Source organism: Chiloscyllium plagiosum, unplaced genomic scaffold, assembly GCF_037043375.1.
Source record: "Chiloscyllium plagiosum isolate Xiang-an unplaced genomic scaffold, Cpla_swu_hap1 HiC_scaffold_36, whole genome shotgun sequence".
Taxonomy (NCBI): Eukaryota; Metazoa; Chordata; class Chondrichthyes; order Orectolobiformes; family Hemiscylliidae; genus Chiloscyllium; species Chiloscyllium plagiosum.
This window is the reverse complement of record NW_028270174.1, coordinates 41,192,905-41,207,289: the sequence shown is the minus strand read 5'-3', so window position 1 is coordinate 41,207,289 and position 14,385 is coordinate 41,192,905. Positions and strand designations below refer to the sequence as shown.

The following is a 14,385-nucleotide window of genomic DNA, read 5'->3' as shown; positions in this document are numbered from 1 at the left end:
TCCTAGATATGGATTATCTTTCAGCTTTCCATCTTCATAGGTGTTTATGATATATGATTGCAAAATAGTCAATTTCATCTGTTAATCTGCTACACAGATAATGTTGTGATTTTATTGTTTTGATTATGAATACGCTATTGTTTCATTATCACAGCCGCCTATTAACACATCTCCATTCCTAACATTGAAAAAGACATGTATTGTTATTAATGTATAGGTGCATGAACATTAACAGTGTTGATATCCACTCTTCCAAGGTTGTGTGAAAAGTTATGGAAAGACAGTCGTTCACACAATAATACAGTGCATCTTACATGGTATATACATCCATTGTACATGTCATTCCACTTGCTGTGCAGCTTAAGTTGCAGTTTCCATAGCAAGGTAATGTTGATTTGAGCAAAAATGAATCAATGAGATAGCAGCTTGAATCAGTTTACTATTGAAACGAAGTGATTACAGCCAGTTGTATCCTATTTCTTCTGCAATGTTAACTAATAGTCGTGATATGGCAAAGCTTTATCAACCATTTTCTTCTACATTTTCCTAACCTGAACTTCAAAAGGGATTAATTTCTTGGTATCAGATTTTATAGGCAGTGACTGATTCACTCTAACACTTGACTTGAAAGCCATTCTTTGTGTGAGCTTAGAGTCTTCTCTGAGAAGTGAAAAACAGTTTATTAACGAATTTTACCAACCTTTTTCTATCCCATTGCTGTGGTCCCATTTTCCACCTCCATGACTATGATTACATCAAACCCTGCTGCCTATATTCTGCAAATCTCTACAGTTCAGTCTTCTAAGCTAGAGAAGTGATTGCTGCGCCCCTTGCTGAGATTTTTGTGTCATCGATAGTCACAGGTGAGGTGCCGGAAGACTTGGAGGTTGGCTAACGTGGTGCCACTATTTAAAAAAGGTGGTAAGGATAAGCCAGGGAACTACAGATCAGTGAGCCTGACGTCAGTGGTGGGCAAGTTGTTGGAGGGAATCCTGAGGGACAGGATGTACATATATTGGGAAGGCAAGGACCGATTGGGGATAGTCAACATGGCTTTGTGTGTGGGGAAATCATGTCTCACAAACTTGGTTGAGTTTTTTGAAGAAGTAACAAAGAGGATTGATGAGGGCAGAGTGGTAGATGTGATCTATCTGGACTTCAGTAAGGCGTTCGACAAGGTTCCCCATGGGAGACTGGTTCGCAAGGTTAGATCTCACTGAATACAGGGAGAACTAGCTATTTGGATACAGAACTGGCTCAAAGGTAGAAGACAGAGGTTGGTGGTGGAGTGTTGTTTTTCAGACTGGAGGCCTGTGTCCGGTGGAGTGCCACAAGGATCGGTGCTGGATCCTCTGCTTTTTGTCATTTACATAAATGATTTGGATGCGAGTATAAGAGGTACACAGTTAATGAGTTTGCAGATGACACCAAAATTGGTGATGTAGTGGACAACGAAAAATGTTACCTCAGATTACAACAGGATCTTGATCAGATGGGCCAATGGGCTGAGAAGTGGCAGATGGAGTTTAATTTAGATAAATGCAAGATGCTGCATTTTGGGAAAGCAAATGTTAGCAAGACTTATAGACTTAATGGTGAGGTCCTAGGGAGTGTTGCTGAACAAAGAGACCTTGGAGTGCAGGTTCATAGCGCCTTGAAAGTGGAGTTATAGGTAGATAGGATAGTGAAGAAGGCATTTGGTATGCTTTCCTTTATTGGTCAGAGTATTGAGTACAGGATTTGGGAGGTCATGTTGTGGCTGTACAGGACATTGGTTAGACCACTTTTGGAATATTGCGTGCAATTCTGGTCTCCTTCCTATCGGAAAGATGTTGTGAAACTTGAAAGGGTTCAGAAAAGATTTACGAGGATGTTGCCAGGGTTGGATGATTTGAGCTATAGGGAGAGGCTGAACAGGCTGGGGCTGTTTTCCCTGGAGCATCGGAGGCTGAGAGGGGTGACCTTATAGAGGTTTACAAAATTATGAGGAACATGGATAGGATAAATAGACAAAGTATTTTCCCTGGGGTCGGGGAGTCCAGAACTAGAGGGCATAGGTTTAGGGTGAGAGGGGAAAATTATAAAAGAGACCTAAGAGGCAACTTTTTTATGCAGAGGGTGGTACGTGTATGGAATGACCTGCCAGAGGAAGTGATGGAGGCTGTTACAATTACAACATTTAAAAGGCATCTGGATGGGTATATGAATAGGAAGGGTTTAAAGGGATATGGGCCGGGTGCTGGCAGGTTGGACTAGATTGGGTTGGAATATCTGGTTGGCATGGATGGGTTGGACCGAAGAGTCTGTTTCCGTTTTGTACATCTCTATGATTTTGTGACTCTATAACTCTGTGGCACGGTGGCACAGTGGTTAGCACTGCTGCCTCACAGCGCCAGAGACCCGGGTTCAATTCCCGCCTCAGGCGACTGACTGTGTGGAGTTTGCACGTTCTCCCCGTGTCTGCGTGGGTTTCCTCCGGGTGCTCCGGTTTCCTCCCACAGTCCAAAGATGTGCAGGGTCAGGTGAATTGGCCATACTAAATTGCCCGTAGTGTTAGGTAAGGGGTAAATGTAGGGGTATGGGTGGGTTTCGCTTCGGCGGGTCGGTGTGGACTTGTTGGGCCGAAGGGCCTGTTTCCACACTGTAATGTAATGTAATGTAATGTAATGTAATGTAATGTATTGCTCAACGTCTGACTTTCAGTGCATCTCTTACTACTACTACCCCACATGTTTGTGCTGCTGCCTTCAGCTGTCTCGACCTCAAGCTCTGGAAGTGCCTTGGTCAAATTCTCAGCTTCTCAACCTTTTTCTCTGTCTTTTAAGAACATCCTGAAAACTTAGTAACATCACTGGACTAATAATTTAGAGGCTATTACTCTGGCGACCTGGATTAAATATCCATCATTACAGTTGAAGAAATTTTAAGTTCAGTTGATAAATCAGAATTTGAAAACCAGTCTTAAACATTGATCGTAATCATCAGTTCTCAGTGTCTAAAAGCCATCCGGTTCACTAAAGTCCTGTAGCAAATAAAATCCATCATTCTTGCCTGGGTGTACAAGTGATACCAAACCCACTGGGCAATATAGTTGACTCTTAATTGCCCTCTGAAATGGCCTATGAACACTCTGTTATGGGGCATTCATTATTGGGTAACAATTGCTGCCCTTACCAGGAATATCCACCCATAGGAATAAATTTAAACAAATTTAAAATGCTTTAGTCACTGCTAATGTCATCTTTGACTCAGTATTGATGTGCATCCTTGAAGTGTCTTAGGATGTTCACCTATGTTAAAGGTGTTGTATAAATGCAAGCTGTTGTCCTCAAATTCGACAGTTTTAAAAATTCTTTCCAGCCCATCCATAGCACTACTTAACCTATGTTGAAAGGCCTTGAATCTTTAAAAGAATGCTAACAGCTGTTGTCTTAATGGATTTATTTGTTTTTGTTGCTGGCTGGCTGCTTCATTATTTGAATGGTAGGTCAAACCAAGCTATGAGAAATTTAAACACACTTGACTTAATAGCTTGTAGCTGAGTTAAGTAATGTTTTTATTTGTAATAAAATCACACGAAGAGCATTCCCTTTCCTTCAACTTAATTTTAAATGCCCATACCATCACCTTTTTAATTTCGTAACCGAGTGTAGTTAGAAATTAAATTGAAGAAAATTCTGGTCACCAGGCATTTCAGATTAATGTCATAAACTAGTCAAATTTTCTTTATCTTAAATATTCAAAACAAAAAGTGCTGGAGAAATTCAGGTCTGATGGCATCTGTGGAGAGAGAAACAGTGTTAATGTTTTGAGTTTGTTATGACTCATTTTTCAGACCTACCGGAACTGCTGAGTTTCCCTTGCACTTGTATTTTTATTTCAGATTTCCAACATCTGCAGTTTTTTAAAAATTTCTGTTCCTGTAGTTAGGTTCAGATATTTATTGGATGACGTGAAACATCATCAGCATTCATTAGCTGAACAATGCAAAATTGACCCTAATAATATGAGACATTTTAGCTTCCTCAGTTTTGTATTCTTAGTGATTTAGGGAATAAATGTAATATGACATGAGTTTTTTATTGACTAAAGATTCATTGTAACTGAGCTCCTAATCATATTTGCAATATTGGGGTGCCAAACTATAAATGGCATTGATAAATGCCTGGGAATTGGTTGCCTGTTTGTTAGGTTTAAATACAATATATGATACAAGTGCATGTTTCGGAGGTGAAACTGAAATTCTTTTGATGCATGTTGAATATTTAAATTGTAAAAGCATTGATAGTCATTGGCAAGCATACACTTTCATGTATTTTGGTAGGAAGGATGAAGAGAAACAATATACAAAAAAATTGCAATTCTAAAGGGAGTACAAGAAGACAGACACCTGGGTGGGAATATGTGCATGAATAACTGAAGGTGCTTGAGAGAGTGTGAGAGGGCCTTAGATGTGTGTATAGTGATTAATAACATTAGTAAAGCATACAATATCCTCGGTTTTATTAATAAAATAAAGCACAAGAGCAAAGAGATTATGTTGAACTTGTATGAGGCACCTAGTTTGGGTTTTGCTAGAATATTGTGTCTAGTGCTTTAAGGAATGTGAAGGTATTAGAAAAAGTACAGAAGGTGTTTATGTCAATGGTTCTAAAAATGATGGATTTTAGTTATGCAGATTGAATGGGCATGCTGCGACTGTCCTCTTTGGAAGAGAAGGCTGAGCAGAGATGTGATCGAAGTGGACAAAGTAAATAGGGAGAAAATATACCACTTGTGAAAGGATCAAGAATGAGAAGCCACAGATTTAAAGTAATTAGTCAAAGAAACAAAAGATAGAGGAAAATCTTTTTAATACTGCAGGTAGTTAGGGTTTGGAATACATTGCAAGAGTGTGAGTTGGAAGACATGTTTAATGGTGGGAGCATGTCTAATCAAGGCATTCATAGCAGAACTAGACTGTTCCTTTTCAAACAACCATGTGCTAGGTTATGGGGAGAAAGGAGGGCAATGGCTGCAATTAAGATGCTACCTGTGAGATGGTGCTGTCAAGATGGGCTCCATGGCCTCCTCCTAACCAATGAACCTGTGAAACAACTCATAAAGCAAATGGTGATTCTGGACTTTATGTATAAAAGCATAGAATACAAAAGCAAAAAAGTTATGATGAATACTAAATCACTAGCTTGTTTTAAAGTGGGCTATCATGTCCTGTTCAGGACATAAATCACAAGGACAAGCTAATGAGGAATATAAAAAATGAGAGAGCTTCTTTAAATAAATAAAAAAGGGAGAGTGCGATCAAAATGAATGTAGACTGCTTAAAAAATGATGTGGGGAGATGGTTCTAGGGACAAGGAATTGGCAGAGAAGTTAAACAGACACTTTGCCTTAGCTTTTAACCGTGGAAGATACTTTGAGCTTTTCATTAATACTGAAGAATATGGAGGAGGAATCAAGTATTATCGACATCACTAGAGAAGTAGTATTAGACAAACTAATGGGGCTAAGGGCAGATAAGTCCCCAGGCCCCAATGGCTTGCATTCTCGGATCTTAAAAGAAATAGCTACAAAAATAGTGGATGCGTGAGTTGCAAATTTTTCAAAAGTCCTTAGATTCTGGCAAAGTGCCAGAGGATTGGAAAACTACCAATCTGATACCCCTATTCAAAAAGGGAAGGAAGTAAAAAACAGTAAACTCTAGGCCATTTAGCCGAACATATATTGTTTGAAATGTATTGGAATTATGAAGAAGGCAGTAGCAGAACATTTGGAACATCATAATCTCCTTAAGCAAATCAGCATAGCTTCATGAAAGTGAAATTGTGTCCGACTAACTAATGAAGAGTTTTTGAGGAAGTCTCAACCAGGCTGAGTAGAGTGGAACCAGTAGATACATTATATCCCGAATTCCAGAAAGTGTTTGACAAGGTACTTCAAAAGTTAAGTACTAAGGTAAGAGCCTACGATATTAGTATGGATAGAGATTTGGCTCATGGGCAATACAAAGCAAGTGGGGATAGGTGAGTTGGGATCAGTGCTGGGACTATAAATGACTTGGAGGAAGGAAGTGAATGTACTTTAGCCACATTTGCAGATAACGCAAAAATAGGTGGAAAGGCAGGTTGCAAGAGAGATTAAAACAGTTTATACAGAGATTTGACAAAAAGTTGCCAGGTGGAGTATTATGTGGGGAAAATGTGAAGTCCTTCATTTTGAAAGGGAGAGCAAAAGAACATTTTTATTTAATTGGAGAAAAAAACTGCAACACAAAGAATTTGCGGGTATTTGTGCATGAAACACAGAATGCTGGCACTCAGGTGCACAGGTAATAATTTTAAAGGGTTTGGAATATAAGAGTAAGAAAGTCTTACTGCAACTGTGTAAGGTGCTGGTGAAACCACATCTGCATTACTGTGAACAGTTGTGGTGCCCTTATTTAAGAAAATATATTATTTTGTGGTGGCAGTTCAGAGAAGCTCCAGTATGAAGGAATTGCCTTATGAGCAAAGGTTAAACAGGTTGGGACTCTCCTGACTGGAGTTTAGAAAAATAAGAGGTTATTTCATTGAAATCTAGATGATTCTAAGAAGCTTGACAGGATAAATGCTGAGGAGATGTTTCCTTTGGTGGGAGAGTCTAGAGCCAGAGAGCACAGTATCCTGTTCCTTTATTTTTTGTTGTTGGGAATCTGGGTATTTTAATTTATTGATATAACTGTTTTTTAAAAAAATGTATAACATTGAATCACCTGAACTTGATTTAGGCTCCACAGTGATGAATGCATTTTGATTTAACATCCAATGCAGTCACAATTCTTATAAAGAAATTTTCTAGACTTATTCAGAATACCTTCTCTCTCTCTATTTGTTTCTGTTTTGTGCTTGTACAAGATGAAGATGGTTGTACTAAACAGTGGAATCAAGTATGCCATTTTAAATTTGAAGTAAACTTCTAGTTGCTGTTTACTTACAAAATATATCAACTTTGACCTCAAGAGCATCTTATCCTGCATTTCTCACATTTCACCACACCAGGATTCATAGAATCCCTACACTGTGGAATCAGGCCATTAAGTTCGAGTCCACACTGGCCCTCCAAACAGTATTCCCCCCCCCCCCCCCCCCCACTACCCCTGAACTACCCCCTCTACCCTATCCCTGTAACCGAGCATTTCCAATGGCTAAACCATCTAGCGTGGACACTATTCGGGCAATTTAGCATGGCCGATCGACTAACCTGCACATCTCTGGACTGTGGGAGAAAACTGGAGCAATTGGAGGAAACCCATGTAGTCAGGGAGAACATGTAAACTTCACACGGGCTGTTGTCGGAGAGTGGAATTAAATCCAAATCAGTGGTGCCATGAGACAGCAATGCTAACCACTGAGTCACCATGCCGGAAGGCTTGGCTTTTTTGAATGATTATTCTGATTGGTGCCACAGAGGATACGTTTTATGCTTTGGAGCATTATTCATCAGGAATTGAGTTCAGATAACTTTAATTTATTTCAAGTTGTACCTTTATAGTCAAGACACCGTCTGAGCTAACTTAAACAAAGGGCTGTGAAAGCTCCAATAGCGTAGGCTCTTATCTTATAACTTAACTTTTTGCAGTACCTTTTTAATTTCTACCTTTCAGGATTGTCTGCTTTTTTTCAGGTGATTTTTGAACACTTTTTTAATTAATATTACTTTTATTCTATTTCTCATTTCAGACCAGTAATATCCAATGTTTAAAACTTATTTGAACCAGTTGTCATTTCACATATGAACTCTGTACCTTAAGAATTGATAATGGAAAACAGGGAAATGTTTTGCATTGGTCCTCATGGTGGAGGACTGAAGTTCTGAAAAGTTATACTGGACTTGAAATTTTAACACTGTTTCTGTCTCCACAGATGCTACCAGACCTGTTGAGTTTCTTGAGAATTCTGTGTTTGCTCTTTATTTCCTTTTTTTTGTAGTGCTAATTTTACCCTAAAAATGAATTTAGAATTGTATAAATTCTTACTCACATTCTAAGAAATATTTTCTGATTTTTTAAAAAAAAACTTGGATATGATCAATAATAGAATCTTTAGGAATGCATGAAACATCTAATTTTAACATGAAGTTATAGTCATAATTGGAAACCTCTATTAAGAGCTAAGAGAAATAAATTATGTTTTTACAACAGTAATATTTATGCATTTACACCTATTGGAAAATAATGTTATATTCATAACCACTTGAAGAAGTATAAAGCCTTTCACTTCATAATGTTCCAAAATGCTTCACAGATGATTTTTTTTATGAAGTATGGTCACTGTTTTGAAAGCAAAATACAGATGGCTGATTTGCATGAATCAAGGGCTTGGGCAACAGAGAGATAAATGACTTTTAATCAGTCTTTTGGAGGTATTGATTGGGAGATAAATGTTGCCCAGGAGAATGCCCTTACTTTTCTTTGAGTGTATTAAGTCCTAGTTTTCAGCTGCTTTATATAGTGTAATTTCGCTTCAGGATCATGGTAGTAGTGGGACCAATGCATGCACACGGTTTCAAAACTTTTGCTTCAGTGCCAGGGCAAACTGGGCATGTGTGGCCAGTCTGTCTCCCACTTATCACTTTCCTGCCTGACTCTCCCACTTGCCACTACCCATGAGGAGTCTTCTCGCTCCCTCAACTCTCTCCGTCCCTTTCCTCTCTGATGGCGTGGGTTCAGCAGAAGGAGGAGTGAGTGGAAGTGGAAAACAGAAGAGGGTGGCTTGTGGGAGAGGCAGGGTGGAACTCAATTTTAAAGACATATTTCTTTTATGTCTTTGTGTTTTAATAGCTTTTTTCATTGATGAATACAAGAATTTGGGGATGTACAGTATTTCAACTTGGTATAATATTTAATGCTTTATGCTGCCTAGAAATATTCTATGTAGCTAGATCATTATTTGTATAATATAGAAATCTGATTGTGATGAAAGTCATCGCACTTGAGGTTGCATTTTTAGGAATACAACAGTACCTTCAAGTCAGGACTTACTCTTACATCATTGAATCTGTATGTACACCTTTGTTTTAGTTTGTGAAAGATACCTTTTCATGAGAGATTACACCTCTGACAATGTAACATTCCTTTGGTATTGCACGAAACCATTAACTTTGGCTGTGTGCTGAAGTTCTTTCAGTGGCACTTGAATCCATGAACTTCTAACATAAGAAAGAGTGCAACTACTGTGCTGAGGCTGACAATAAATAAAATGTTATTTGGGGTGACGTTATAGAGGTTTATAAAATCATGTGGGAGGGGGCATGGATAGGGTAAATAGACAAAGTCTTTTCCCTGGAATGGGGGAGTCAAGAACTAGAGTACATGGGTTTGGGGTGAGAGGGGAAAGATTTAGATTAGATTACTTACAGTAATTTTTAGATTTAAAAGATTTAAAAGGAACCTAAGGGGCAACGTTTTCATGCAGGAGTTGGTGCGTGTATGGAATTAACTGCCAGAAGAAGAGGTGGAGGCTCGTACAATTACAACATTTAAAAGGCATTGGATGGGTACATAAATAGAAAGGATTGAGAGGGATATGGGCAACTGCTGGCAAATGAGACTAGATTAATTTCGGATATCTGGTTGGCATAGACGAGTTGAATCGAAGGGTCTGTTTCTGTACTGTACATCTCCATGACTATGACTCTATATCAAGAATTTGGATCAAGAATTAAGAATTCAGATATTGGTAATTTTGTTACAATTAATGTTGAGCTAAGCTACCATTTTTTTTTTAAAAAGAATTGTTTCAGAATTGACATATTCCAGATTACTGTGCAACTTGTCAGTTTTGGCCATGATACCTCATGTCTTGCATTTAACGAAGATTGTATCACTGTTTTTATTTAGATCCAAAAGCAGAAACTAGATTGTATATAACGGTCAATGGCTTCGAATTCCATGTTTATAATCGTTATGACCTGTATGCACATTTACAAGAACTGTTTGGATTGGAACCAACGATTATCCCGAAAAGAGCAAATACAAAAGTGAAGAAAAGCCGGGAGAAAACAAAGTCTAAACTCGAGAGGTATGGAAACTAAACTTGCATTTATTATTTGATAGTTAATTAGCTTGAGTTGCTGAGAGTCGTGTTCCAAAACCAACGCCTTGTTTATGCACAGCTACAATCAATTGCTTAACATCGATTACCAAATCAAACACTTGGATCCACAGTTCTACAATTAAATAGCTTACAATAGTGCATAGACATTAATCTTCTGCAACCTGAGCTACAACAATGCCATAATATTCTTTAGGAAAACATTCGAGTATCTTTTAAAATTTTATTGCTAATAGGAAGAAAATCAATGCGCAAATCCACATTCTGATTGTGTATGTGCTGATTCTCTTGTATTATGTTCTGAATTGTTTGTAATTAAGTGTTAGCTTTTTTGAGAAAGGCACTAATATTGCATACCACAAAAATTATATTTTTTCTCCCCCTCCATTTAAAATATTTAGTTTATCTTTTTCTTTGTTGAGCAACTTTTCAAGAGTTAAAACCTGTTCTGCAGACAAATCCTGGGTTTAACAAATTGGAAAGAAGACTAAGTCGATCAGATAATAAGCATTAGTTGGCTCACAGTTGAGTTTTAAATGTCGGAGGAAGGCAACCTAACAGTAATATTGAAATCTCCAAGTTTTGAAATTCTGGAGAAGAACTAATCATTGGAAATTTTCCAATACCATTTCTGTCAAATGAGATGCTGGAGCAGCATATGTTGGAGGCTGAGAAAGGACTAGAGAAGACAGGTTGAAGGAGAAAAGGATGTAATAACAGTTAAATAGAGATTGAAAGGACATTGTATGGTGTGGTAAAATTCAGAATTACAATTCTTGAGAATTGTGGGGGTGAAGACTGATGTCATCAGGTCTCGTTGGAGCACAAAGCAGAATGTGGTGATAAAGCGTGATTCCTATTGAATTGAATAAAGTGGAGCAATTGAAACATAATTCTTTGCAAAATCATCAACATTTGATTTAGAGGTAAAATGGAGCCCATTTCTAACTCTTCTATAGAGAAAACTAAGCCCTGCACATCTGGGCTGGGAGGGAGGATGGATGGGTAATAATTTGTTTAGTCTTGTCCTTTTGCATGTGATTTTTTTTCTTTCATAAATCCAGACTGTGTGAAATGTATGTGGATGGTCTATTTCTGTGGTGAGTAATATGTAAAACCTTCTTCTTTGTGCTCAGTGCTTGTCTGTAAGGTGTTGCCAAAATTGTGTTTCTGCATTTTGCATTTTTCATTTTGTATTTGTTGTTAACTTCAATATATTCAACAGCTTTGCTGTAACGTATTCTGGAGTTAAATTGTTGTATAATTTTAGTACGCAGAGATAATTCAGGATGGTAGCTCAGAGTTACGTGAAATTCAAGATGCAGATAGTAAATGTGTTTATGTATGGTTTTATTATATCCCGAAGGTGCTTTGCAGAAAATAGGTCTGCATTTGAAGTGCAATTGCTTTTAGATGGACAAATGCAGTAGATAATTTGCAAGGGTTGTACTCATCTATGGTGCGGTTGTCATAGAGATGTACAGCATGGAAACAGACCCTTCGGTCCAACTCGTCTGTGCCGACCAGATTTCCTAACATAATCTAGTCACATTTGCCAGCAGGTGGTCCATATCTCTCTCAACCCTTGCTATTCTTATACCCATCCAGATGTCTTTTAAATGTTGTAATTGTACCGGCGTCCAACAGTTCCTCTGGCAGTTCATTCCATACTCGCACCACCCTCTAGAACATAGAACAATACAGCACAGAACAGGCCCTTCGGCCCACGATGTTGTGCCGAACATTTGTCCTAGCTTAAGCACCCATCCATGTACCTATCCAATTGCCGCTTAAAGGTCACCAAAGATTCTGACTCTACCACTCCCACAGGCAGTGCATTCCATGCCCCCACCACTCTCTGGGTAAAGAACCCACCCCTGACATCTCCCCTATACCTTCCACCCTTCACCTTAAATTTATGTCCCCTTGTAACACTCTGTTGTACCCGGGGAAAAAGTTTCTGACTGTCTGCTCTATCTATTCCTCTGATCATCTTATAAACCTCTATCAAGTCACCCCTCATCCTTCGCCGTTCCAACGAGAAAAGGCCTAGCACTCTCAACCTATCCTCGTACGACCTATTCTCCATTCCAGGCAACATCCTGGTAAATCTTCTCTGCACCCTCTCCAAAGCTTCCACATCTTTCCTAAAGTGAGGCGACCAGAACTGCAAACAGTACTCCAAATGTGGCCTAACCAAAGTCCTGTACAGTTGCAACATCACTTCACGACTCTTGAATTCAATCCCTCTGCTAATGAACGCTAGTACACCATAGGCCTTCTTACAAGCTCTACCCACCTGAGTGGCAACTTTCAAAGATCTATGAACATAGACCCCAAGATCCCTCTGTTCCTCCACCTCACTAAGAACCCTACCTTTAACCCTGTATTCCACATTCTTATTTGTCTTTCCAAAATGGACAACCTCACACTTGGCAGGGTTGAACTCCATCTGCCACTCCTCAGCCCAGCTCTGCATCATATCTAAGTCCCTTTGCAGCCGACAACAGCCCTCCTCACTATCCACAACTCCACCAATCTTCGTATCATCTGCAAATTTACTGACTCACCCTTCGACTCCCTCATCCAAGTCATTAATAAAAATTACAAACAGCAGAGGACCCAGAACTGATCCCTGCGGAACTCCACTTGTAACTGGGCTCCAGGCTGAATATTTACCATCTAGCACCACTCTCTGACTTCGACCGGTTAGCCAGTTTTCTATCCAATTGGCCAAATTTCCCTCTATCCCATGCCTCCTGACTTTTCGCATAAGCCTACCATGGGGAACCTTATCAAATGCCTTACTAAAATCCATGTATACTACATCCACTGCTCTACCCTCATCCACTGCTCTACCCTCATCCACTACTCTACCCTCATCCACCTGCTTTACCCTCATCCACCTGCTTGGTCACCTCCTCAAAGAATTCAATAAGACTTGTAAGGCAAGACCTACCCTTCACAAATCCGTGCTGGCTGTCCCTAATCAAGCAGTGTCTTTCCAGATACTCATAAATCCTATCCCTCAGTAGCCTTTCCATTACTTTACCTACCACCGAAATAAGACTAACTGGCCTGTAATTCCCGGGGTTATCCCTATTCCCATTTTTGAACAGGGGCACAACATTCGCCACTCTCCAGTCCCCTGGTACCACCCCTGTTGACAGTGAAGACGAAAAGATCATTGCCAACGGTACTGCAATTTCCTCTCTTGCTTCCCACATAATCCTAGGATATATCCCATCAGGCCCGGGGGACTTGTCTATCCTCAAGTTGTTCAAAATGTCCAACACATCTTCCTTCCTAACAAGTATCTCCTCTAGCTTACCAGTCCGTTTCACACTCTCCTCTTCAACAATATGGTCCCCCTCGTTCGTAAATACTGAAGAAAAGTACTCATTCAAGACCTCTCCTATCTCTCCCGACTCAATACGCAGTCTCCCACTACTGTCCTTGATCGGACCTACCCTCGTTCTCGTCATTCTCATGTTTCTCACATACGCATAAAATGCCTTTGCGTTATCCTTGATCCTATCCGCCAAAGATTTTTCATGCCCTCTCTTAGCTCTCCTAATCCCTTCCTTCAGGTCCCTCTGGCTATCCTGTATCCCTCCACTGCTCTGTCTGAATCCTGATTCCTCAACCTTATGTAAGCCTCCTTCTTCCTCTTTACAAGACATTCAACCTCCCTCGTCAAACAAGGTTCCCTCACACGACCATTTCTTTCCTGCCTGACAGGTACATACATATCAAGGACACGTCGTATCTGTTCCTTGAAAAAGTTCCACATTTCCACGACATCCTTCCCTGACAACCTATGCTCCCAACTTATGCTCCTCAGATCCTGTCTTACAGCATCGTAATTTCCCTTCCCCCAATTGTAAAACCTACCCTGTTGCACGCACCTATCTCTCTCCATAACCAAGGTGAAAGTCACAGAATTGTGGTCACCATCACCAAAATGTTCACCCACTAACAAGCCCATCACTTGTCCCGGTTCATTACCGAGTACCAAATCCAATATGGCCTCCCCTCTGGTCGGACAATCTACATACTGAGTTAGAAAAGCTTCCTGGACACACTGCACAAACACCGCCCCATCCAATCTACTTGATCTGTGTGAAAACGTTGCCCCTTAGGTCCCTTTCAAATCTTTCCCCTCTCGCCCTAAACCTATGCTCTCTAGTTATGGACTCCCCCACCCCAGGGAAAATACTTTGTCTATTTACCCTATCCATGCCCCTCATGATTTTATAAACTTCTATAAGGTCACCCCTCAGCCTCTGATACT

General features: G+C 39.7%; 1 protein-coding gene across 12 annotated transcripts in view; it reads left to right on the top strand.

The window, feature by feature from the left end:
* Positions 1–14,385, top strand: part of bltp1 (bridge-like lipid transfer protein family member 1) — a 434,366-nt gene that overhangs the window by 53,942 nt on the left and 366,039 nt on the right. For all 12 annotated transcript variants that reach the window (XM_087980106.1, XM_043674037.2, XM_087980105.1 and 9 more), the window contains one exon: positions 9,878–10,058. In XM_087980106.1, coding sequence (XP_087836232.1) covers positions 9,878–10,058 — 181 coding nt within the window. The remainder of the gene's footprint in view (positions 1–9,877; positions 10,059–14,385) is intronic.